This window comes from Hippocampus bargibanti, linkage group LG08 (genome assembly GCF_051943395.1).
Source record: "Hippocampus bargibanti isolate YZ-2025 linkage group LG08, ASM5194339v1, whole genome shotgun sequence".
Classification (NCBI taxonomy): domain Eukaryota; kingdom Metazoa; phylum Chordata; class Actinopteri; order Syngnathiformes; family Syngnathidae; genus Hippocampus; species Hippocampus bargibanti.
Window position 1 is genome coordinate 20,719,312 of NC_142741.1, and position 25,101 is coordinate 20,744,412.

General features: G+C 41.7%; 1 protein-coding gene across 3 annotated transcripts in view; it reads right to left on the bottom strand.

The window, feature by feature from the left end:
- Positions 1-25,101, bottom strand: part of LOC148894762 (neuropilin-2-like) — a 104,731-nt gene that overhangs the window by 65,686 nt on the left and 13,944 nt on the right. For all 3 annotated transcript variants that reach the window (XM_089002379.1, XM_089002376.1, XM_089002377.1), the window contains exons 2-6: positions 20,894-21,074; positions 10,621-10,802; positions 4,377-4,604; positions 1,522-1,677; positions 1,276-1,445 (exon numbers count right to left, since the gene is read on the bottom strand). In XM_089002379.1, coding sequence (XP_088858505.1) covers positions 1,276-1,445; positions 1,522-1,677; positions 4,377-4,604; positions 10,621-10,802; positions 20,894-21,074 — 917 coding nt within the window. The remainder of the gene's footprint in view (positions 1-1,275; positions 1,446-1,521; positions 1,678-4,376; positions 4,605-10,620; positions 10,803-20,893; positions 21,075-25,101) is intronic.

Genomic DNA, 25,101 nt, shown 5'->3' on the forward strand with positions numbered 1-25,101 from the left:
TGTAATTTTCTCCGTGCGTGCATAGAAATAGTATCGATATAACCGGGACTATCGATATATCCGATATCAATATAACGAGACTTTACTGTATATCCCTAATGTCCGGGCATGGCGGCGCCGGACACAGCTATGATAGGTCCCTACTCTCAGGTTGGGGGGAGCAGAGGACCACTCCCTGTGGCCCCACTGATTGTTCAATTTGGATCGTTCATACAATAGCCTGCTTAAGCAAAACAGGTTTGGCAACATTCGTAATGCTGATGAAGTGATGCCGGTGGGAGTGGGGCAAATAGGCCAGTCGTTAGTCAGGAATGTAGGAACAATCAGTGGGGCCACAGGGAGTGGTCCTCTGCTCCCCCCCCAACCTGAGAGTAGGGACCTATCATAGCTGTGTCTGGCGCCGCCGGACACGGGGATATTAGGGATATATAAATAGGGCCGATACGACCAGTCAGACTTTAGTTCGCTGACGAAGCCTCTTGGATAGGAGGCGAAACGTCCAACACCTTCAAAAAGTACACAGATGACGGCTGAAGAAACCTTCTCATCGTTTCACGGGCCAAATAAGATGATGTGGCAGGCAAGATTTGGGGCTTGGGCCTTGACTTTGACACCTGTGGTCTATTTATGTTGTTTTTATGTTTAAAGGTCAAGCAATACCCTGGTCGGAGATTACATGAGTATCAGAGAAGGGGAATGTCATTGAAAATGTATTAGAAATGAATAAAGGTCCTGTAAATTATCTCATCTAAAGCAGACTTGGGTTGCCGTTGGGAGGATCGGGGAAGGTGATACCCAACAACATAATCTATTGTTTACAGAAGGGGTGTCATGAAGGAGGGCCTCATTGGCTATAGTGGATTCATTTCTGTCTGAACGGTGTGTGAACCTCACGCCCTCAAACCACTCGGGACTCGCCCGCTTCCCCATGAACCAGACAAGATCATAACTCAGGCTTGGCAAGTGGCTGGCACAAAGTTGGCACTGTGATGGAACACAGTAAACAATGCCGTGCTGAGGCATCGAGCTGCAAAACCTCGATAACACCACACCACCCACTCTCGCTCTCACCAGCCCACTGATACAAATATAGCAATAGAGAGTTATTATGTGTGACCTGCCAGCACAAGGACAAATATGCAGCTGAAGTTGAGATTTCTATTTTGATTTGAATCAGATTAGGCAATTCAGGAATAAGGCAGAGGTCTGGCTATTGTTGAAGACAAAAATACATTTTGTCTGAGTTGTATGTGGCCATAAGCTCTTGCAGTGTACCTGTATGTACTCTCTGTTGCTGTCCTCATTCGGCGTCCATCCGTTGTTGTTGTAGTTGAGTCGGGCCTGATGTGGCTGCCAATTTTCGTCATAAAAACTTGACGAGGCTGTGATCTGTTCATCTGTGATCTTGCCGGATTCCATGCCGAAAGCATTACTGCAATGAAACGCTGTGCAAAAAGAAATCATTTTAGGTGGGAATTTTGTTTTGAAAAAGAGGACAAAAACGGAATTTCTTCCACTTACTTTCACTGACTTCCTTGTGCGTCATGTTGTACCGCGCCGAGAAGCCGTCTTTTGCCACAGCCATGTCAGTGTGGAAGGAAAGAGAGAGAATCCCAGTGGATGATTGGATCTCCGGTGGTACCATGGTGCCGCAATATCGGCCAATAAGTGGGCCGACTGGGGATCCGAAAGAATGACAGTTTCAACCAATTTGGACAATTACAATAATGGGATGTTCAGTAACCAACAATCCATTGAATGCAAGTCATTCTCAGGGAAACGAATAACGCAAATGCATTAAATTCCCTTTCATCAACTTCTTCTTTTCCTTTCGGCTTATCCCTTCAAGTGTTCGCCACAGCAAATCCGTGTCCTCCATCTTCAGAAGTTTGATCCGCATGTTTGTTTTGGCAAAGCTTTTACGTCCGATTGCCCTTCCTGACACAACCCTCTGTATTTTTCCGGGCTTGGGACCGGCACAAGCAGACTTATGTCCCTTTGTGGCTACAGAACAAGCAACTCGCTCAATAAAAGGCTCCCAAACATAAAATGGTCACCGGCACAGCAACATTCAAATGCCAACAAATGGCTGGGGTAATAGTCACATAAAAGTACTGGTGGACAGTTCAGATATACCAACAACATCACAATTCTTCAACTTATTCAAAAGTACTGCATCCGTTATCCTTACACGATTATTAATGTCACCACAAAATAAAAAGCAAAATCCAGATTTTAACCATGACATTGGCATTTTGAAAAGGTTATAATAGTTTTTCTATTCGTCTATAAATCACCCATTTCATTTATCAACATGATTTCCTTCTTGGATTGTATCCCCCATCCCCACTGCTCCACCTAACCTCTCCAATTCCGTCCTCTGCTAAAATATACTCAGGGCCACACCTTTTCCTGTCACCACCTCCCTTCTGATTAGTCACTCCCTGCAAGGTAGGCTGCACGCGTGGTTTCACACTGTACAATTTAATCGCAAGGTGTGTGCGTGTGTGTTCGTGTGTGTGTCTGTGTTTGTATAAATTCAAGGACCTAAGTGATGCATCTACTGTCGTCTTCTCTGAAACAGCAACTTGTATATGTCAACACAAACAGATGAGCATGATCTCGGGCCCTGGGGTCCACACGTGCCTATGTGCGAGTGCAAGGATAGCACATTCATACGAGGTGGTTTGCTCCTCGCAAACAGACTCACACATGTTGCGGAGGAGGTAGAAGATGAGAAAACAGCCAGCAATCGATCAGTGCTATTGATTTTTTTTCTACCATTGGGAATGGGTGGATATTTGAAAACGGCCTCTTGAGCAAACTCTAGTAATAACTCTTCTCTTGATAGTGTTGAGAGGAAAAAACACTTGGAAAAAAAAATTATCGTAAGAACAGTAAAGCTTTATGGCAAATGGCTGAACGTATACGACTGTCTTAGTAATGTGCAGTATGGATTTTATTTATATCTAAATGTACCGTGTGTGTGTGTCTGTGTGTGTGTTTTACTGCTGATTTGCACACATGTAAGTTACTATGGAGCTCACGCATCTTCACAATGTCATTATCTTTTCCTGCCTCACTTGTCCTCTGGAAGCAGTAAAACCAAAAGTCCTTCACCTTTTGATCTCACCCATAGGATTTCCTTTCCTTGAAACATCCTCCCAATTCATTTTACTTTCCTTTCCAAAGCTTTGGGTTATCTCACTCAATTGTCTCGTCTTCTCCGACAACTGATGTCATATTTTCCCCTCACGTGCAAGTTTACACTTTTTAAGTGAAGATGAACTGTAATTACAGTAATTTTAACGGCCCGTTTCATTTCTGCAGTCCTGTCAACTAACTATTTTTGTGCTTCTGGGGCTATATTCACCTTTTGCAGAGAGTCAGAAAAGGCCTCACTAGTTCCACTCGAATCAAACTTATTGAGTAGAATGATCAAGAATTATGTCAACAGGTTCACTTCCTGACAGAACTAGTGGTTAGTTTTTTTTTTAATTAAAGTTTGCAATTTTTCTTCTTGTAATCCGACAAGCCGCCCTTGAAACCCTCCCACCATTTTGCCTCACATCCTCTTTCTGGAGGCAAACCAGTGTTCTTCTGGCCTCCACTTATTCTTAACATATCCTTTGTTGATTTCCTTCTGCTTAGCCAGTGTGCGCCCTTTCCTCTTTTTTCCTATTCCATGTCTTGAAACTATATTCATTTATTCTGTGCTGAGGATTTGTCCCTCTCAACTCCCTCCAGCAATTCCAGCAGCAAGACCCCAAAAAAAAATATAACCACCTCACCCTCCCCTCTTTTTGCCTCCCTCCTCCCTCTGATCCCTCACCCTTCCCTCCACTCAACAACTTCCACTTTATTTTCCCCCATGAAAACATATGCATTTTCTCCAATGTAGGTGCCAACATTTTTCCTGGAAGCTCAGCTTTTATCAACCAACGCACCACTACTATAATAGTTGGCATTCCAAGTAAATCAATACAGATGTGATCGATCGCTTGACCTTTGCAGAGGCTTTCTATTGACGCACGGCAGCTGGTGATGTGCAAGATTTCTAAAGAGGGTGCAGGCTGCCGGGTTAGTCGTTAGCAACTCAACACATTCAACATATTGCAAGATTCCTCAAAGATGTGTCTTTTCAGGGACAAGAGGACTTTGAGAAAACCTATCCTAAGCACAGTTCACACAGGATGTGCTGAATCGAGATTTCAACCCTGAACATCAGACTTGTGGGGTGGATGAACTAACCACAGGGCTGCTAATCTCGAACCTTGGTTATACAATACATATAACACAAAAGGACAAGTAGATTTTTTCACTGTACTAAGTGCCTCAAACCCCCAAAACAAAACATGACTATTAATGTGCCTCACCTCCAGGAAGCCCGTCCCAAACTTCCAACCAGTCGTACTTGCAGTCCCCCTCTGCTCCAGGCAAGGGGTCATTCTCCAGGTCAAAGGTGAGGAAAGTGAGGCTCACGTCCATGCTGGGGGGCACAACGATGATGAAGGAGCACTCCAGGTTGTGGGGGTATTTGTCAGGGAACCCCGGAGACTCAATGAGTCCTGAGGGACTTGTGAAGTTTCTGGAACAGTCTGAACCTAGGATGGAGATGTATATTAGTACAAACTTCTGGTATGTACTGTAATTTACTAATAAAGGCAAATCCAATCCAATCCAATCCAATTTACAAACTCTCCTAGTATATGATATTGAGGGAATGGTGTCACGTTTCGGTTTACGGCCAACGGGTGGCACTGTATAACACACACACATATTCTAACTGCCACTGTAATTAGTGGCAGTTAAAAGGACTCCCGGCTTGACTATTCAATTTCGGTCCATTGTTTGTTTCACCCTGTCAGGTTTGTTCACCTTGTCATGTTTTACTCATTGTATTGTTTGCTACTTTAGACCTTTCTGTTCTGATGACTTTGTTGTTTGAGATTTTGTTCCTGCTGACTTCATTGAATACAATTTGTCAAATACACCGTGCTCCTCCCTCCTGCCTGCTTTTTTTGCAACACTTTGCAAATCTTGACAGACGGACATACTAATCAATACATTCAGAGGGTTTCCCAATTCTTTTCTCCAAACTGTTTATTTCAACTATCATGGTTAACTGGTCATCCTATTAATAGCTAAAAACTTATCATATTATTGACACAAATGCACCACCGCACACATAATAGTCTCATACAGCTTTGCAAAGGCTTTTAGCGGTAATCTATGTCCTTTAATAAATCCTTGACTTGAATATTCTCTCTATCAGTGTTCTGTCACACACAATTGGTGTGGCTGCAGTGGCACCATTATTGTAGTTTACTCAACCATGTATGGTCACACACCCAAACACAACCAACCAACCAACCACACACACACACACACACACACACACACACACACACACACACGCACACACACACACACACACACACACACACACGCGCACACACACACACACACACACACACACACACACACACACACACACACACACACACACACACACACACACACACACACACACACACACACACACACACACACACACACACACACACACACACACACACACACACACACACACACACACACTGTCTTAGCATCTTAGAGTAACCCATTTCCCTCTAGTCTGTTTGGGTGTCTGTGCTTGTATGCTGGGAAATAAATGAAGAGAAAGTAAGTAACGCACTTACATGTTGAAATACATTAAAATGTGGTGCTTCATTTTATGTCCATATATTAAAGCTACGAGATTACAAATGTATTCCACCAAACATGCCTCTTATCGCTATATATTTTGTTACAAAGTACGTGAAAGTTTGTGAATAAAAAATCAGGGAGTTAGATTATGTGTCATTTCTTCTGTCCTACTCATCATCAAACTGTTTTACTTATGACCTTCACACACATGTAATGACATCAGATGCACCAACCTCGTCACTTGTCACTCACCTCAAGCCTGCTATAACGTGGGTTGGCATGACTGTCGGCATGTGTGTGTGTGTGCGTGTGTGTGTGTGTGTGTGTGTGTGTGCGTGTGTGTGTGTGTGTGTGTGTGTGTGTGTGTGTGTGTGTGTGTGTGTGTGTGTGTGTGTGTGTGTGTGTGTGTGTGTGTGTGTGTTGGTGGTGGGGAGACAGGGGTGCCTGTGGTCGCCTGACCAGCTTGGTTGCCAGCAGCAATTTTATCCCCTGCCCCCCTCTCCCCCATTATTACTTCAAGTTCATGCACATCACATAAACACTTCTGCCCTCCTTTCATATGTGATATGCTCCCTTCATGCCCTCTTAAACTGTATTTCCACATTTCTGGTTGTGTTTTGAAAAATCATAATACCACGGACCAAAGCACCAAACATATTTGTTTGTCATTCTTCACATTGAATTGTGTTTTCACTGCTTTGGTTGTGTCGTTGCCAGTCTGCATCAAGAATGTTGTTTTTGTTTCACTGCACACTGATTTGGGTTGCTGGGTAGATTTTAACTCCCTGGGGGAACAGTAGACAGGAATGTTCCAAGCTTTCATTACCATTACATAATGAGGTATAATTAGTATTTAAAGCTACCCTACAATAATTAAAAAGTGGTTTGCCAGCTTTGATTTTGGAGTAACAACATACACAGACAAATGTATTTTTTTTCTCTCCATACTGTGACAGGATGCATGATCACAGAATGGGCATAGAACATACTGTATATAGTGCCAATTTTATAATACGAGAAGTTGTATCAACTCTGGTCAGATCATCCACTGGGATTAAATTTACCTTGTCAGTTAACACTGTATTGAATTGAGACATGATATGCAGTAATCAGAATGAGAAAAAAACAATGTGTGTGTGTAACAATGTACAGTACTATAAAGTACACTGCACAACAATAATCGACTGAGCGTGCGAGTGAACATGTCATGCAGACATGCCTTTGTTTGCAATAACTCACTCTAAATCTGTGCATTCATATACTGTACGGATATTCATGTACTGTGTGTGTGTGGTGGGTGGAGGTGGGGTGGGGGTGGGGGGCATGTGTCTGGCAAATTCTGGGTCACAATAACAGCTGGGGGCGCACTGCCTAGACATCAGGTCTTGATTGGCTGCCCCAGAAGCGATGCCCATGCATTGGTTGCAATTCTTCTACAGCTACCATAGTAACACAGTTTGTTGTTGTATTTGTGCATTTTTGAGTGTTAGCATTTCTACCTTTTCATAACTTTTTCCCTTTAGGAAGGTATTATATACCAAACCGAGTATTGCAGGGATTGAAACTGGGGGGATGTGGGGTGGGAGAACTGGCAACAAATTATTTTCTGTGGTAGATACAGTATGTTTCAGCATCTGCCAATGTGCCCTTTCCACCCTGACTAGACTGTTACTCAGAGTCTAAATGTGTGCTCATCAGAACACAAAGACATTGTGAGACAATCTCTCCCAGCCCAGACAGGGATTAGGACAGGGACCCTCTCAAAAATCATCCACTATTAGGGATGAAGGACTCCGAGCGGGGGAGAAAAATAGTTCATACACGGCAACATGGATTTATGACACACTTTAAACAATGGTAAAACATGTTTTAGCAGAGAGAAATGACTCTACCAGATGCTAACCCCAAGCTTAACAAAATTACTCAGAAAAAAAACACTTTATACATGTTATCTCTCATCTCTCTCTCTCTCTCTCTCTCTCTCTCTCTCTCTCTCTCTCTCTCTCTCTCTCTCTCTCTCTCTCTCTCTCTCTCTCTCTCTCTCTCTCTCTCTCTCTCTCTCTCTCTCTCTCTCTCTCTATATATATATATATATATATATATATATATATATATATATATATATATATATATATATATATATATACAAAATGGCTCTGCTACACGGGTGCTGGGCACGTATATATATATATATATATATATATATATACCTGTTTCTATATGCTGTATATACAGTCACTCACGCAAACAGATGTTAAGTTGCACCTTCCAGGATAACAAGATCTTGTTAACTGTCTTCCAGCAGCTTGAATGTTCAAAATGTACACACACAAAAGGTACACACACACGCACAAAAAAACACATACACGCATGCACACACACACACAAACACACATGTATTTCCAATTTCAGCTTTGTAGATGGAGAGTACAAGATAATCAGCTACAGACTTTGAAAACACATTGAAGAAAAGCTTCTCGTATGAAGGTTTGGACATCTCTTAAATCACAGCCACAGCTCCTTGCTCACAAAGCCCATTTTATTGTAGCACGTGACTTGGTGTTTTCACAATGAAATGGTCATGATGGTTGCCAAAGTAACTGATCTCTGTCGTTATTTCAGGAATTGTAATGTCAACCTGACCCAAACCCTCTCCTTATTGGAAGAGACTCCAGCAAATAACACTCAAATCATTCATATCAATCTCAGCTGTTCACAAAGTTAGTGCAGGAGAATGTACATGATTTCTGCACCTGTTTTTAGCAAAGGTTTATTCTTCTTCTGCTCGGATGTTACATAATGCTCAATGTCAAAAATATCGGTATTCCTACGGTATGTATTTGTATTGTGCATATATAGTATACTTTTTACCCTCCTGTATGCAGCCCGATCAGCATTGCAAGTGAGCCTATTCTAAAATGCTTGACCTGGTGGAATGACGACAAACTAATTATCCAGCAGCTGTAAAAGCAAACCCACCATCATGCCGCCTGCCAGCAAATAGACACTGCCGGAAGTGTTAGCAAACACAAAATATTGTTTTGACACTAAACGGGTGCTTGCACATGGCCTGACTAAATAGTGATGTGCTATTCTCTCACTCACACTTTGTTTTAATTCCTCTCCACAACAGCAATCTTTTTTTAAGTGATCGGTAACAGTAATCGCAATACATGCTCATGATCCCATGTTGACAAATGGATAACATAACAGTTCTTAAAAATCTGCTTTGAATTATAATATTCTTGCAAAGTTGTGCACATCAGCGCCAACGGAATTTCACAGAAGCGTGCGTCATTTTTAAAATGATCCAAGGTGACACACCGTGTGATCTTTACCTCTGCAGTCAACAATAGCAATATTTTCATGTCAGGATCGCAGACTGAGTGTAAACCCGGATATTCATACTAAAGTCGATTGAGGGGAATTGAGTGCCAAAAGACACATACAGAACAAATCCCTCTGGGCTGATGGTCGAAAGTGAGACGCATCCGTGTGGATGAGCCCACGTGTCGCGTTAGTAACATCAGCCCACCCTGTGCGTGACAGGGTCTCTCTGGGCTCAGGACTCAATTAAACAGGCATGTGCGGAATGCTTTCAGGGGGAATGGAACGATATGTCTGAAGACACGACGTGCCCCTTGTGTGTCTTACTTACTGTTCATTTCAATTGGCCTTGCTTTGGTTGACCCACGGCAGCGTGAAGGGGATCTTTACCCCCAGCTCACACAATAAGACGTTACGTTCAGACAGCCAGAGGGCCATTGAGGGCAAGTCTCACGTGGGTCGTCCAAAGGGGTCTCAAGGGTGCCCTGATAAATCAGTCTTTACCTGTTTACGATCTAGCATGACATCTGGGAGACAAATTGGGTCTGTTCACCTAATGGAGCATGGTGGCTCTCCTTTGACTGACTAAGTAGTGATATAGTCACGGTTAGCCAGCTTTCAAAAGAGCACTACGCATAATATGGGTGTGGGTCAGAGGGATAAGACCCTCATTGAAGGAGTTAAATGCCCCAAACACAGATTTAGAATTGAGTTACAGAGGAATGTTCACACTTGTTCGTGAAGATTGGATTTTGCTCTCCTTTTTTTGTTTCGTATTTGCTTATACTCAAGCAAGAGACACCCATGGAGATTTTCACATCTTAACTTTAAATGCAAATTTCGTGTTGACTACCCAAATGAAGATGTGTGTTCATAAATAATGAATGGGTTTATGATATATTACTGAGCGAGTTGCTTGTTCTGTAGCCACAAAGGGACATAAGTCTTCTTGTGCCGGTCCCAAGCCCGGATGAATACAGGGGGTTATGTCAGGAAGGGCATCCGATGTAAAAGCTTGGCCAAAACAAACATGCGGATCAAATCTCTAAAGATGGCGGACACTGATTCGCGGTGGTGACCCCTTGAAGGGAAAAGCCGAAAAGAAGAAAAATCACCAATTGAAGGAGGCCGATGATTTTTTTTAAATACACTTCACACCAGAGACAATAAATCTCTCTGGATCATCTTTGAGTGACATTTAACAACAACGCCTTTGATGGCTTTGATCCAAGAGATGGGCACCCGATTAGTGGTGTATATGGGCCTCGGTTAAATCAATAAATGCTGATTATAACCGTATTGCTTTATTCATAGTCGTTGTTAGACAAAAAAATAAGCTCAAAGCGTGTTTGAGTCCTCATATGATTTTGTGTCGTAACACACATTCATCAGGCTCAAAGTTGCTAGACCATCCATCCATTATTGAAGGTTCTTTGCAAAAACAATGTTCACTTCCAGAAAAGTAATAAATCAACCTTAAATTCAATTCCGAAATGTTTTCCTCGTTACGCAGAACATTTATCTTTGAGAAACTTGGATTTTACTTAACGACCTGAATTGAGTTTAATCATAACGTCTCCTTACCAGTTTTGAAAATTTCGTAACGGAGAGAGAAGCCAGCCCCCTGGTGGGCATAGTCAGACACAAACTTGATGTGGAGGGCGGGTCCGGATGATATGATTGGTGCGGGGGCAATGTTGCTGCAGTGCTTTCCCAATAAGTCGGCTGACTCAGAGTTGCCGTCGTGGATCTCGACATAGTCATACCTGCAAAGCACAAAAAAAAAAAAATGAATTGCATAATATCACAAACACTAATGTGCCATACTGGTGGGCGAAGTTGCACCCCTCTGGCGCATTCAGCGACTGCTCTATGAACAGATACAGTTCTCATTTATCGAAATGATACCACGGGCAGCTTCAGTGCGACATATCTTTTGAATTTAAGGATGAGTAAAAAAAAGTTTTATTCTAGTCAAATGGAATTTTTATTGTCAGCACAGCTGAGTTGTGTTATTGCAGCTCTACGGGAAGATATATATTTCCAGCATTGCATCATCAACATCACAAATTGGAAGTGCTGTCGAGCAAGCAGCTTCTGAACAAAAATGCTATCATTGTTTATTTATACATTCAATGAGTATATAAATGTATTTTGTTTTTTACATTTTCTTTTGTTTCACCTTAGAAATTAGGTTGAGTATTGTGGTCAAAATCGGGAGTCTCCCGAACAAATCATGAGACATGTATGCATTTTCTGATACGTTTTAACCTCAAAAGGATCGCAGGGCGTGCTGGAGCCTATCCCAACTGGTTGCCAGTCAATCGCGTGGCTCACATGGACAAACAACCATCCGCACTCACACTTTTTTTTGGAATGTGAGAGGAAACAGGAGCAACTGGAGAAAACCTGCGCAGGCACAACTTGCCAACTCCACACAGGAAAGCCGGAGCCAGAATCAAATTCACGACCTTTGCACTGTGAGGTTGACATTCTAACAACTGGACCATGGGGCCGCTTTGTCTCATTCTACCGTACTTCCACATTCAAATATCCTATATTTAATTTTAAAAACATTGCATAACATTGATCATTATTTTCTTTCCTCGGCAATTTAGGGTTGGCACATGTTCACAACTGCAAGTGATCCAAAAAGAAAATAATGACTGAAATAGAATTCTGATGAATGCATTAGAGGTATTTTTTAACTTAATTTTTTCAGGATGCTTTCGTCATTGATAATGAAATCCTAATTCAGGTTTTCAATAAATCTATCGGTTGTCAACAATTTGAGGAAGTTTGGCATGGGGCAGGGGTGCATAGTTATTTTTATGTCATTCCTTTGTGATCTTAGCGCAAACGTTGGTCTCCATCTGCAGACGGATGCCTCTGTGTCTGGACAACAGCCAGCTGGATCACCTGCTTGTCTTCAAAATAGTGCCATGCCAACCAAATTCCTGCAAGCAGCTCGTCACCGGAGAAGATGGTGAGTTAATTCCATTTTCACAGAGAGACTTCAAGACCTAATAAGTACATGTCGAGTCTATTTGCACATCTGAAGCCACTTTATCGATCAGTTCGAAACCACAGTCATGTTAATTGCTCTTCCACTTTTTACATATCTCCAAAGTGATCAGCGACGGAACCTAAGAAGGTCTTTCTTCATACATTTACACAGGAGGAGATTAATCAATACTGCTAGCAAGCATGCAGTAATGCAGTACAAGACTCAGGAAATCGTTTGCACAGTATTTAGATTTTTGCGATGCCGCCAGAATAGGAAATGTACGCATGTGTGTCTGCTTTGTTCCTGACAGAAGAGCAACCTCTCAAAGGTTACGTGACTCCCACTCTCCCCTCATTTAAGGTGCCAAGTGGCTTTGGAACATGGCTGGTGACATGCTGTACAGTGTGTTTGTGCATGTGTGATTCTTGTGTACTATTGGATTTCTGTTGTTTATTTATAAATGGTAGGTTCTCTAGAGTCATTGTCCAACCATCAAGTGTAAAATTGAACCACAAAATTAATATTATTTGTTTTTGTGTTCTGTGATGTGTCCTTGTATTGAAAATGTCGTTAACAGGATTCTGTGTATCCCGATTTTTAACATCTGACCATCTTTGGGTCCATTGTTGTGTCCCTCCAACATGTTGTCAGCCACTCAAGACTCACCGTGTGGGAGAATCGAATGTGAGGATTAAAATTTAAGAACCCAGCATTTTGAGGTTGCTTTTCCCAAAATTTCCAACAAAAGAGAATTGCAGCAATTAAAGTGTGGGATATGGCCTTGTATGCACCCGAGTCAAACTTATAATTAAGCTGTCCTCACCCACTTATTTTCAGCAGCAAGACCGTGTGAGTGATATGTTTTCTCATGGAAAGTAGTGAATTGCCGAGAAAGTTCATCATGGTTATCCTGTACTGCCTCATAAAAAAATGAAGCGGATACGTCATACTCAATGAATTACAACGCTTGTGGAAGTTACGTCCACACGCACAAATCACCGCAATGACGTACGTGAAAATATCGACATGCGTCTATTTGCAACCCCTTCTGCAGACATGAGTAAAATGCAAGATTTGGGAAAGAAAATATGCTGCATATTCTGGTAATTATTGAATTAAGGCACCCAGACATGGCCTATGTTGATTGCAAGTCTTTGGACTGTTTGGATCCATAATTTAGATTCTATTTGTCTTTGGATCATAACGAGACTATGCAACATAGTTCCAGGCACAACAGTGCCTGGAACTGCTTCTTGCCTTTTATTCTTCTGGAGCTGGACCCATAACAATAAAAGGCACAATATAACTTGCTTATAAGTCTCACTGAGGTCAGGAAAAAGTTGAATTCATTTTTATAGTGCCGGATGCATGCATGGACGGATATTATGATCAACTCAGGAGGGGGATTAAATGGTCACAGTCAAGATATTTACAAACATTATTAATGAATAGCTCAGAAGATTGCGATGTTGTGTGTCGGTATGTGATAATAAATACTGAGTGACTATGCTTACTCATATTAGAGAAACTAAATGAGTGCCAAGCACAATGTGTAAAATATTTCTTGGTGAGATAAATCAAAGTAATGATGAATACAGTTCGTGAATATGTACAGTGGATTGAAAACGTCTAATATTGACCATAATAGTTCCTTGTTTTCAAAACTATATGATTTTACATGGAAGCATGCATACAAATTATTTTGAAAAAGTTTGTTTGTGTGTTATCCTGCAAAATTGTGAACACGGCAACATTTCAACAACATTTCCCTGGCTTAAAAAACATCAACATTTTTGAGGTCATAAAAACTTTGACTCAAACACTGCCATGACATCAAGGCAGGGAAACAAGCAACACCCTTCCTCCCTTAGAAGACTTCCTTCAAAATGCAAAAGACAAAGGCTGCCCTTCGAAATCCTAACGTAAGTTCTAAACAAAGAGAAAATGTTTACAGATTCAGCCATCGGAGAGTGGATGCGGTCGCTGAGAACCTGATACTGCATTCCCTCCTGTTGGACTGACAGCCACAGGTGCCCCCCTCACCCAAACCCTGCTCCGCTCGCTCCTCATCCTGCACTCCCCTCCCGCCGTTTGGCTCCGAGCCTCCAGTGAGGAGCCGACATTCGCATTTAAGTGAGCTCTCGCACACACAGACACACACACATTGTAAACAAGGCACTGAAACACAGAGCGCCCGTGGCTTGCATGCTTTTCATCGATGAGCTGTAGGTTTCCTTCAATCCATTATGTGTGGGAGGAACACAGCTTCTAACATGCTTTTGAAATCCCATCATCACTCTCTCTTTCCCTTTCGCTCTTTCCTAGCCCTCGACAAATAAAAAAAACAGCAAATATTCCACAGAGCCAGTGGGTTTGTTACACAGACTTGCCGAAGGGAACGATGAGGAGTGGGAATTTGTTTCACACGTTTTCCTTGAAAATCATTGGTTATCAAGGGGTGTAAAAAAGGATTTCACTTGCTTGTTCGTAGGAAATGATGGAGAAAAAAAGCCAGTTGTGTTTCCCAAGCATTTAAAGTACAATGGCAAGAACCTGCGGGATGCTGTAGATTACAAGATAGACAGATTATAGACACATTAAAAAAATGCTGGTTTTGTGGTACTCTGTTCTTTTTAATGACAGACTAGGAAAAAAGGGGGGAAAGAACTGTCTCTAAGTTGTACTTTTACATATAGTTGCTTTAAAGGACAACCGACATCAGTTTTTTGTTTCCTAACTGACATCAGAAAAACGTTTTATAGCATCTAAAATACCCAAAACACGCAGTATGATATTTTGATTCAAATGCAAAACAGCAATAAAAATGACTTGAAGTGTCCAAAATCTGGAAAAAATTGAGCTAAATATTGGGCATTTTCAGAAAGTCCCGCCCCCAGTTCGTGACGTCACGCCAAGACGTCTAGCATTGAAGGAGAATCAAAACAATGGCTTCAGATTCGGAGAATATGCTTTCTTGTTACACATCCAGTTCTGAATATGATTCAAATAGTTCTGAAGAGGAAAGCATACATGTTTGCAATCGATCAAAGTATTTAGTTGGTGCTATTTTGAAGCAACATTGGGGGGAAATGTATCACCCAAAAAGAGGCAGAAAATGGCGTCCAAGCTCCTCTGAGGAATTAATCAGCCCGTTTCCACAGGCTGATAAATTCCTTCCTTGGAGCTTGGTCGCCCTCTTCTGGCGGCTTTTTGGTGCAACACGAAGTTTTCAGATGGAAGGACTGCTACAATGTGTCTTTTTTTCGGTCAGGGCGTTCCTTCAGTGACGTCACGTACGGACTCGTCACCAACTCAACAACAAGACTTCCTGAATATTCAGCGCAAGTCTTAAAACCTAAAATATAGCTATATGCGGTGGAATCTTTGTAAAATACGCTCAGTATAAGTCATTTGAAGCCATTTTACAAATTATGGACACAACTTGTCCGGAGACGTCGGTTGTCCTTGAAGCATTAGTGTGTCATGAGCAGTCTGCTAACTCTGCCGATACTAATCAAGCCAAGTTTGAGCAATCCTCCATCAGAAGCCTGACGCTAAAATGCTTCTTTAAGATTTCCTGATCGATTATCCTGAATCTAAGAGGAGTATCCTCAATCTTGACCCTGTAAAATTGGCTGTGATTCAAACATCTATAACTTGTCTTTAAACATGAGCTGATGTATAATGATGGTTTTCTGAGGGTCTTTTCAAAATCGTCTAATGTACAGGTGGCATTAACTCATTCACTGCCAGACGTTACAAAAATGTGTCCACTCCAGTGCCAGGGTTCTTGTCACACACACACACACACACACACACACACACACACACACACACACACACACACACACACACACACACACACGCACACACACACACACACATACACACACACGCACAAACGCGCACACACACACAGCTCTGTACATCATCAGTGGGGATGCGGAGTTCGAAAAGAACAGAATTTTTTTTTGTTTCACACAGAAAAGAAGGTTTAAGCATCAGAAACAGTCGGAAAATGAATAATGGGGGAAAAGACAGAAGTTTAAATATGTGCCGTTTTGTCATGCTTCCTGTTTTTCTGAGAAAGGAGGAAGGACGGACTCAGGGGTGATTCACTTGGGGGCAATGAGGAGGACAAGGTGATGAAGAGTGATATGTGTGAGGAAGTGCTAGCTGAAAAAGGTGCCTGATCAGATGGAAGATGATAGATGGGGCCGGTTTGATGGCGCTGATGAGGCTAGAGGGGGACGAAGGGTCAGATGAATTCCGGGAGGAGAAGGAGAGGGCCGGGAGGGAGGGAGAGAAAAAGAGAGGGGAAGCTGTCAGGAAGATTTGCGCCTGCCCTCAACAGACCCTGACGCTGCAGTTTTCCCTCAGCACTCAATGTGTGTGTGCACGAGCGCGTGCACTCACACACACACACACACACACACACACACACGCACACGCACACACACACACACGCACACGCACACACGCGCACACACACACACACACACACACACACACACACACACACACACACACACACACACACACACACACACACAGACACACACACACAGACAGACATACTCTTTCCAAAGACTCCAAAAAGATATGGAGCCTTCACAGACGGAGCCACGCAATGGAGCCAAGAGGAAAATGTGAAGTAGACAACCAGCTGCTGCGTTGAAAGGCAACATCACCGCTCAAAATATGACGCCGAAGCAGCTCTTTAACCTCAACTGTCTCCGGGGTCACCTCATGTAGAATTGAATATCACTTTGTTGGCAAAAGTGGTATTCTTTTCTTTTCCAGTTGTTTTGCACAAACCTTTTATACTTGTATGCCAGTGACGGCTGCGATGACAGAGAGAAATATGACTAAAATCTCCCGGAGATTCTTAAGAGATCCGACTCCGTTGCCCATCAAGGAACAGATGGCTTACAAGTGTAAAAATAGTTTCCAGCCATTGTAATAGTAAACCTGAATGACACTCCAACTTCACTAAGGCAGAACTGTCTGAATTAGGATCTACTCCAAATGGGAATTCTTCATAGATGATCCCTTGCTGCATATTCTGGAAGTTCAATTTATTGTTGCGTTAAATTGATGATTCACGTGGTGTTAATCCTAACTTTAAAAATAAACAAATAAAATCTAACTCTGCACATTGAGGAAAAGGTTTCTGTACTTCTAATCTGTACTTCTTTGATGATACCTGATGTTTTCGATTCTCATCCGTTGAGTTTCGTCAGCGAACTAAGTTGTGCTGGTAACCCTGGCCCTATATCCCTCATGGACAGACGTCGCTGTGCCAGACCTCTGCTCTGATAGGTCCCTGTGCTGAACCCCTGCTCTGATAGGTCCCTGCTCTAACATTGGAGGAGCAGTGGACCAATCCCTGAAGCCAAACTGTTTACCTCTATTGTTCTATCCTTGGCTCTGGTTTCACCTCATGAGCATGACTAAGCCCATGTGGTATTGGCCTAAGACGTCTGTTGGAAGCACGGTCTAAATTAAACCTTAAATCACCATGGCAATTCGGTGAAGTGTTTTGCTGTCCATTAGGCATATAGGGCCATGGTTACCAGCACAACTTTAGTTCGCTGATGAAGCTTTTCGGATGAAGAGTGAAACATCCAATACCTTCAAGGAAGTACAGATGACAGCTGAAGAAACCTTTTCATCGATGGACCACTCCTGTACGACTGAGAGCCTACACAGACGAACTACGCACATGGAACATTTCAAAAGTATTAAAACCCTAAAATGAATCTTTTTGGTAGAATGAATGACTAATGTGTGGAAGATCCTATCTCATGTAAATAGGAAAATAGGAAGTTATTCTTAGTCATGGTGAAAGGCTAATCTTGGCATCTTTGCCATCCTTTTTTCCCCCTCTACATGCCCTTCACTTCCTCCTTAAATGAAATGACCACCGTGTCGGAATCTTAATGAAAACATTGTTTTCACTCACTGACCAACCCACCATCGATTTGACCAGCACAGCCACTGGCAGCTCTGCATAATTTAATGCGTTATTGATTACAGATTAGCATTTTAAATCACAATCAGGACCATAATAAATCGCATTACGCTCAACAATGTTATATAATGAAACAACCTTTGACTGATTGGGCCGTGGGCCGTGTGTCCATAAATGTGTGCGTGTGCATGTGAGATGATAGACGACTCTTCTCCATGTTCTTGGCATCTTTACCCCGTGGACTGAACAGATCAATTTCAGCCTCCCTCTGCACATACATAGGCTGGCGTTGGGTAGCTGTAGACTTAAATAGATCCATACCATTGAGTACATCAGGCTTGAAATGTTCTTATCATCAGCTTACATCCTGATATGGATTATTAATTATTATGTAATATGAAATTATGACTTGACAGACAGACAAAAAAAAACTGGAATCGTGCATTGTAAATAGCACTGCTATGTTATGTAGTCATTACAGTTACGTATATCATATGTGCTTTTATTCTGTATTTTTATACTTTGCACTACGCACAGTTTTTTCATGAAATATTTTTGTGCAATTGTACATTTCACTCTTCTGACATTTTCTTTTGTACTGACAATACTTTGTTTGTATCTTTTCATCCCCCCTCACCCCTTCCAATTTTGCTGCTGTAGTTTGCAAATTTCGCCATTGTGGGATTGTGAAAAACTTTCTGATTATGATATTCTAAAGGCAAAAAAGAACTGGTTGTTTTGTTTGACAAGAGAACAAAATAGGAATTGGTCTGTGTAAGCTCTCAGTCGTACAGGAGTGGTCCATACATGAAAAGGTTTCTTCAGCCGTCATCTGTACTTCTTTGAAGGTGTCGGACGTTTCGCTTCTTATCCAAGAAACTTCATCAGCAAACTAAAGTCTTACTGGTAGTTTAGGCCCTATATATATCCCTACTGTCCAGACATGGCGGTGCCGGACTTAAGCTATGATAGGTCCCTGCTCTCAGGTTGGGGGGAGCAGAGGACTACTCCCTGCAGCTGCTCCACTGATAGTTCCTGTCGTTCTGACTAACGACTGGCCTGATTGCCCCACTTCGACTGGTATCACCTCATCAGTATTACTAATTCTATGTTGCCTAAGCAGGCTATTGTATGAACGATCCAAATTGAACCTCACCCCACCAAACCGGTTTAATGAAGGATTTAGTTGTTTTATGAAAATCGCTTCTTTTACTCCCCTTTCAAACCATCTATGTTCTTTCGCTAAGATTTTAACCTCATTGTCGTCAAATGAGTGGTTGCTAGCTTTTAGGTGCATATGTATTGCTGATTGAGGCCCACTAGTATTATCCCTGCGATGTTGATAAAGTCTTTTTTTGAGAATAAAAAATAGGAATTGCTTTTTCACTCTGCTGCTTTCAAACAGAAAGGTAAAAATGTCGAAAGGATTTGAGCAAATCTGAAAGTGTGTATTCTCCGAATGTATTGATGCCAATGGGGATTGTGTGTGGCTGAAAAGACAAAATGTATATAAAAACTGAATTCGTAAGACATGTGACAGAAATGTATAGAACATATAGTTGCACTTCTGCATTCAAATATAACATTTGAACACGGCATTACCACAGAAGTAGTGCTTTAGTTGTTGCCACACCTATCTGTGCAAATAAAGTGAATTTCTATGTTTGTCTCCAAAAACCTTCTTCTGAAAAAAATCCAAAGACTTAGTGATATGTTGTACTTAATTGTGGCGCTTCAAACATGTTTGTTTTCTTATTTTTTGGGAGATGTTGGCTAAAGAGGGGCCCACGGATTAATTTTTGCATGAGTCCTCAATCATTTTTCATGTCGTCGTATTCGAATTGTATTCGAATGACAAGCACTGGACACATCCACAGCAGAGATACGTAGCAGCTTGGTTTTTCCGAATTTTGAAGCCTCATTTTTTATACTCACTTTATTTTAATCATTAATATATTAAGATTATTCACAACAATTTCAGTGGTAAGGCAAATTGACATTTCCATTTTCGCTTTGCAGGGACTTTAAGGGGGAGTGGTAGCCAAAGGGAATTTTGTGATTTTTTTTCCATGAATGGCCACTCCAATCCCAGGCCACCTCATAAACAGCTAAATTAAAGAATTCTACTTCAGAGAAAAGAGTTGCACAAGTGGCACTTGGGCACATCCACAAATTTAAACCGAAACCTACGCCAAGTTAATTCAAAGCACATCATTAAGGTAATTAGAGTAAGTGAGGTTTTGCTTCGCACAGGCTGTCACCAGTTTTGTTCTGAAAGCGTAATTGGTTTTGAAAGGCGGCCAGTAGCTTGTACAAAAAAATTACTAAATACAAATTTTCAACATATAAAACAATAGTGTCATCCCCCCCACAGCTGCTTTGACAGCAGGCTTCTTAATCAATGTCATACTTTTTTAGCAGCATGTGTTCATTATTTCCCAGCATGCTTGTTTGCTCTTGTGCCTGCAATATTACTGCATCCTGGATTTCAATTTTGTGCCGCCATACTTGCATTTGAAGCCAAAAACGGTTATAGAAGACAAAATTGCCTCCTGACTGGGTTAATCTGTTCAGAGTGTGAAAAAGCATCCTAGAACTGTAAATGTGTGGTAATTAGACGAGGATATTGGGAGACGTGGGACTCTGGGAGGTCCCTAAGTGATTATTGTGGGCTTGCTGAAGCCAGGGAAACAGGAGGAGAGTGGGCAGACCAAAATATGCCAAGCAGCTCTCATTAAAAGTGAAAGTTTTTGCATAATTATGCATCTTCAAATTGAATGCGGGGTTGAGCTTTTCAGAAAACTGACGAAAACATAAAAAAAAGATTGCACGTGACTGTTTCCTTTGAACAATGTTAAAAAATTATTCGGCCTTACCTGCAGTCCAGTTTCTCAATTTCAAAGTGCGGGTTGAAGTTGAGCACAATGCGCTGAGAGGGTTCTGCCGCTGTGATGACCCAGCGGCAATTCTGATGGGGGGGATACTCCAGTGGGTAGCCAGGGGTGGTGATGTAGCCTGCGTCTGTGGCATCCAGGTAGCCGCCACATGCCTCAGATCCTGCAAAAGACATGCCGAGGGTATTAGACATACTTCAAGACAAAAATGGGGGTTTCCTTTAAGGAAAAATCAGGCATGCACCGGAAATTAAAAATCTACCGTGGGCTTTTATTTGAGGGATAACTCTAAACACAACTTAAATACAATAAAGATAAGTGCATTGAGAAGATAAAAAAAGAAATAAAATGACAGATTGAAGACCTATTTTGTTCGTCATATTTCCAGGAATAAGACGAAAAATGTCAAAATAGATATTCCCCTAAAATAATTGAAAACATGTTATGCTCACGTCAATCTTTGTAGAAGAGTTCTGATCCTTAGAAAATTGCAATATTTGTTAAAACTATGCTATAATAGGAGATTCCATCGATACAAAATGAGCGAGTATCACAGTGAGTATTCCACAGAAAAAAAGCAAAATAAAAAAAACACCTCCACAGAAATGACAGACATGCTGCTGTGAAATAAAATCAATGTATTAATATCAAAATAAAAAATGAGTAACAATAATAATTTTTGTAAATAATGTTTTTGAATTTTAGAATAATTGATTTTAGAGTCAGTGTGAGTGTCATAGATAGGAAACCAAGCACTTCACAAAATATTTAGAAAAGAAAAAAAAACGTGTGATTGCATCAAATAGGACTCTGCAAATCCCGATAACACGCCGTGTACAAAGCAGATCAGGATGACGATAAGACCTCCGTTGACAGGATATGGACAACAAAGAAGCAAGGGTTTAAGTGGATGTGGTGTCAAAGATTGATGCAACATCATGATATACAAAGACCCCATTCACCACCATCCTCGACATCCATCCCCCCAACACACACACACACACACAATGAATGGACCATCCAGATGTCACAGTGAGTGTCACCAAGCGGATCCTTCACGTCAGCAGCCCTACGTGTTTGTGTGTCAGCTCGTAATCAATGGCTCCCATTCAGCAGTCTGACAATGGCCATCATAAGTCACATCTTTAGGTGACAGCCGATGGCATAATTTGCCCGCTGCACACAACTGGACTCAATTGCAACTTTGCTTCCCATTGTGTAGCAGAATGAGCAGCCTGCTTAATACACTGGCCAGACTCTGTCGGCTCAAAGACTAACAAAGAGGAATGTTAAAGCATCATCCAGGATATGAGTGTGATGTTTGTAAAAGGGGACATTTATTGTGGGAAATACATTTTTAAACAATTACATGCAAATGAGGGTCTACGAAATGTTTCTCACCTATTAAAGGTGATGTTTTTTTCTTTTTTCCTCCATAAATGTGCACATATCATCGCCAAGAAGCAGCGCATACTTGATTGATTGATGATTGAAGTTGGTAAATAAAAATTACAGGTATATATATATATATATATATATATATATATATATATCATTTTTAACAATTTCTGGTATGTTGTGGAAAGCCTTGCTGTTTTGTTGTTGCTGTGATGGCACCTAATTTATTTATGACTGCCCTGTGTGGGATGACTCAAACTGGTCAACACAAGATCACGGGTTTCACAACTATAAATAAACAGGAACTGGAGGAATGTGTGTACGGTATTTTCAGTGGAAGTCGTCGCTTTTAAAGAAATGACACACTTAACCGTAAATAGAAGGCTGCGAGTCATCCAGGTTTTCATTTTGAATTTTTACAGACAACTGCAGTGTACTCCAATTGATTGTGTGAAATTCAATGGTGAAATTCAGCGATATACTGTATGTTGTGCAAAATATGGATTTTTTTTTACATCTTCAACATCCTTTATACACATTTATGCACAACCTCTTGAATAATAAGAGTGAAAACAGGTCACAGCTCAGCATGCTATAGTTGCGGTGATTGATACTGGAACTGGTGCCTACCTCCAGCTGTCTGTAAACAATCACCGATCACCTCTGTGTGCCCCCCCCCTACCCAATTCCATCTTTCATGCTCCTCCCTGAAATTTTCAGAGTCCACTTGTCCCACTCGCCCTCGTCCTATCTTTTTCCAATTTCCCTGGTGACATATGGCAACACAGGAGTACAGTTACAAGGATAGTGAAACCCCTCCGGGCTTATCTCCTCCCGGCACCATTTGGATTCGTGTTAAACCACCCAGAAACCTCACAGCAGCGGCAGCCAATCTCCTCCTGTCAAACTGCACTCAGTGCTTACAGCACGAGGTCTTCTTCTTTTCCTTTCGGCTTTTCCCCTCAGCGGTCGCCACAGCGAATCAATGTCCTCCATCTATCCCGGTTTTGTGCATCCTCTTCTCTCACACCAGCTACCTTCATGTCCTCTCTGACCACATCCATATACCTCCTCTTCGGTCTTCCTCTCGGTCTCCTGCCTGGCAGTTCAAGGCTCAGCATTCTTCTCCCTCTCCTCTGGACATGTCCAAACCATCTCAGTCTGGCCTCTCTGACTTTCTCTCCAAAGCCTCTAATATGAGTTGTCCCTCGAATGAACTCATTCCTGATCCAATCTGGTCACTCCCAAAGAAAACCTCAACATCTTCAGCTCTGCTACCTCCAGCTCTGCTTCCTGTCTTTTCTTCAGTGGCACTGTCTCCATTCCAAACATCATGGCTGGTCTCACCACTGTTTTATACACTTTTCCTTTCATCCTAGCGGAAACCCACCTATCCACATCACACTTGACATTTTTCTCCAGCCACTCCAGCCGGCCTGGACACGCTTCTTCACCTCTTTTCCACACTCTCTATTGCTCTGGACCGTTGACCCCAAGTACTTAAAATCCTCCACCTTCTTTATCTCTTCTCCCTGTAGCATCACTCTTGCACTTGGATCCCTCTCATTCACACACATATATTCCGTCTTGCTGCGACTGATCTTTATTCCTCTCCTTTCCAGGGCATATCTCCACATCTCTAGTTTCTCCGCCACCTGTTCACTGTTCTCGCTACAGATCACAATGTCATCTGCAAACATCATGGTCCAAGGAGATTCTTGTCTAACATCGTCTGCCAACCTGTCCATCACCATAGCAAACAAGAAGGGGCTCAGAAATACAGCACGAGGTACCTGCACAATTTAATGAGATCAAAAAGTCTGCCTTATGAGTTTGAAGGCCTCAACATAACCTAATAACTCATAACCCAATAAGCATGAAAAACCTTGTGCAATTTCAACAGTTTGCAGGATCTTGAAAGCCACCCAACACTCATGAGTGTACGACTGAAAGCTTACACAGGCGTACTCATGAGTGATGTTGTAAAGTCAGACAAGAATACTGCCCTGGAGAGCTTGATCAATCAAAACAAGTTTGGATGCCCCTATAGGTCAAAACAGCGTGCTTGCAAACCTTTCAAGTACCCTTGCTCAAATGTTAACAGGAAGTTATGCATTTAGGAGTTAAATTAGGGCTTCTACTTTAATAAAATGTTACTGGAGGATTTGGCTGCAAGCGTCTCTAATTTGCCTCAGCGAGCTAAAAACTGCAACCATTTTCAATTCTAGTAAAATTACGAGTCATATGATTGATTAAAATCAATAATTGAAGAAATCAAGGAGGTCTATTATCATTTTTGTAATGTTGGTGTGAGTTTTTATGGATCCTAAACACAAACCCTTGAAACTCATTGCGCAGCTGCCCTTGGAAAGCTGCAAAAATAAACCATGATTATCCTTGGACACCAATTTTAGAGATAAATCCTGAAAAAGCCCCAAGGATCCATGCCTAAATTATAAAAGGAAGTCACAAACATTTTATTAAGATTCAGCCATTTTCGGTCAAATTTAAAGGATTGTATATGAATGTATGTTTCATTCGATGAGCCTGAATCTGGCGCAGGACAGATGGCTGACGTAAAATTACAAAGCTTCTTCGGCTATGCCACTAAATGTGGGTGGGAAATGGTGTCATCATTTGATGGCTGCCTCAAGAAATCACCATGAAAACAGTGGTATCAGAGCCCCTCTTCACTGCCACTTGCAGCTTTTGTCATGGATTTTATTTGTGTACCTAATCAAGTGGCCAGGGTATCCATATGCACGCAGTTACAAGAAGCACACTGATTTGGA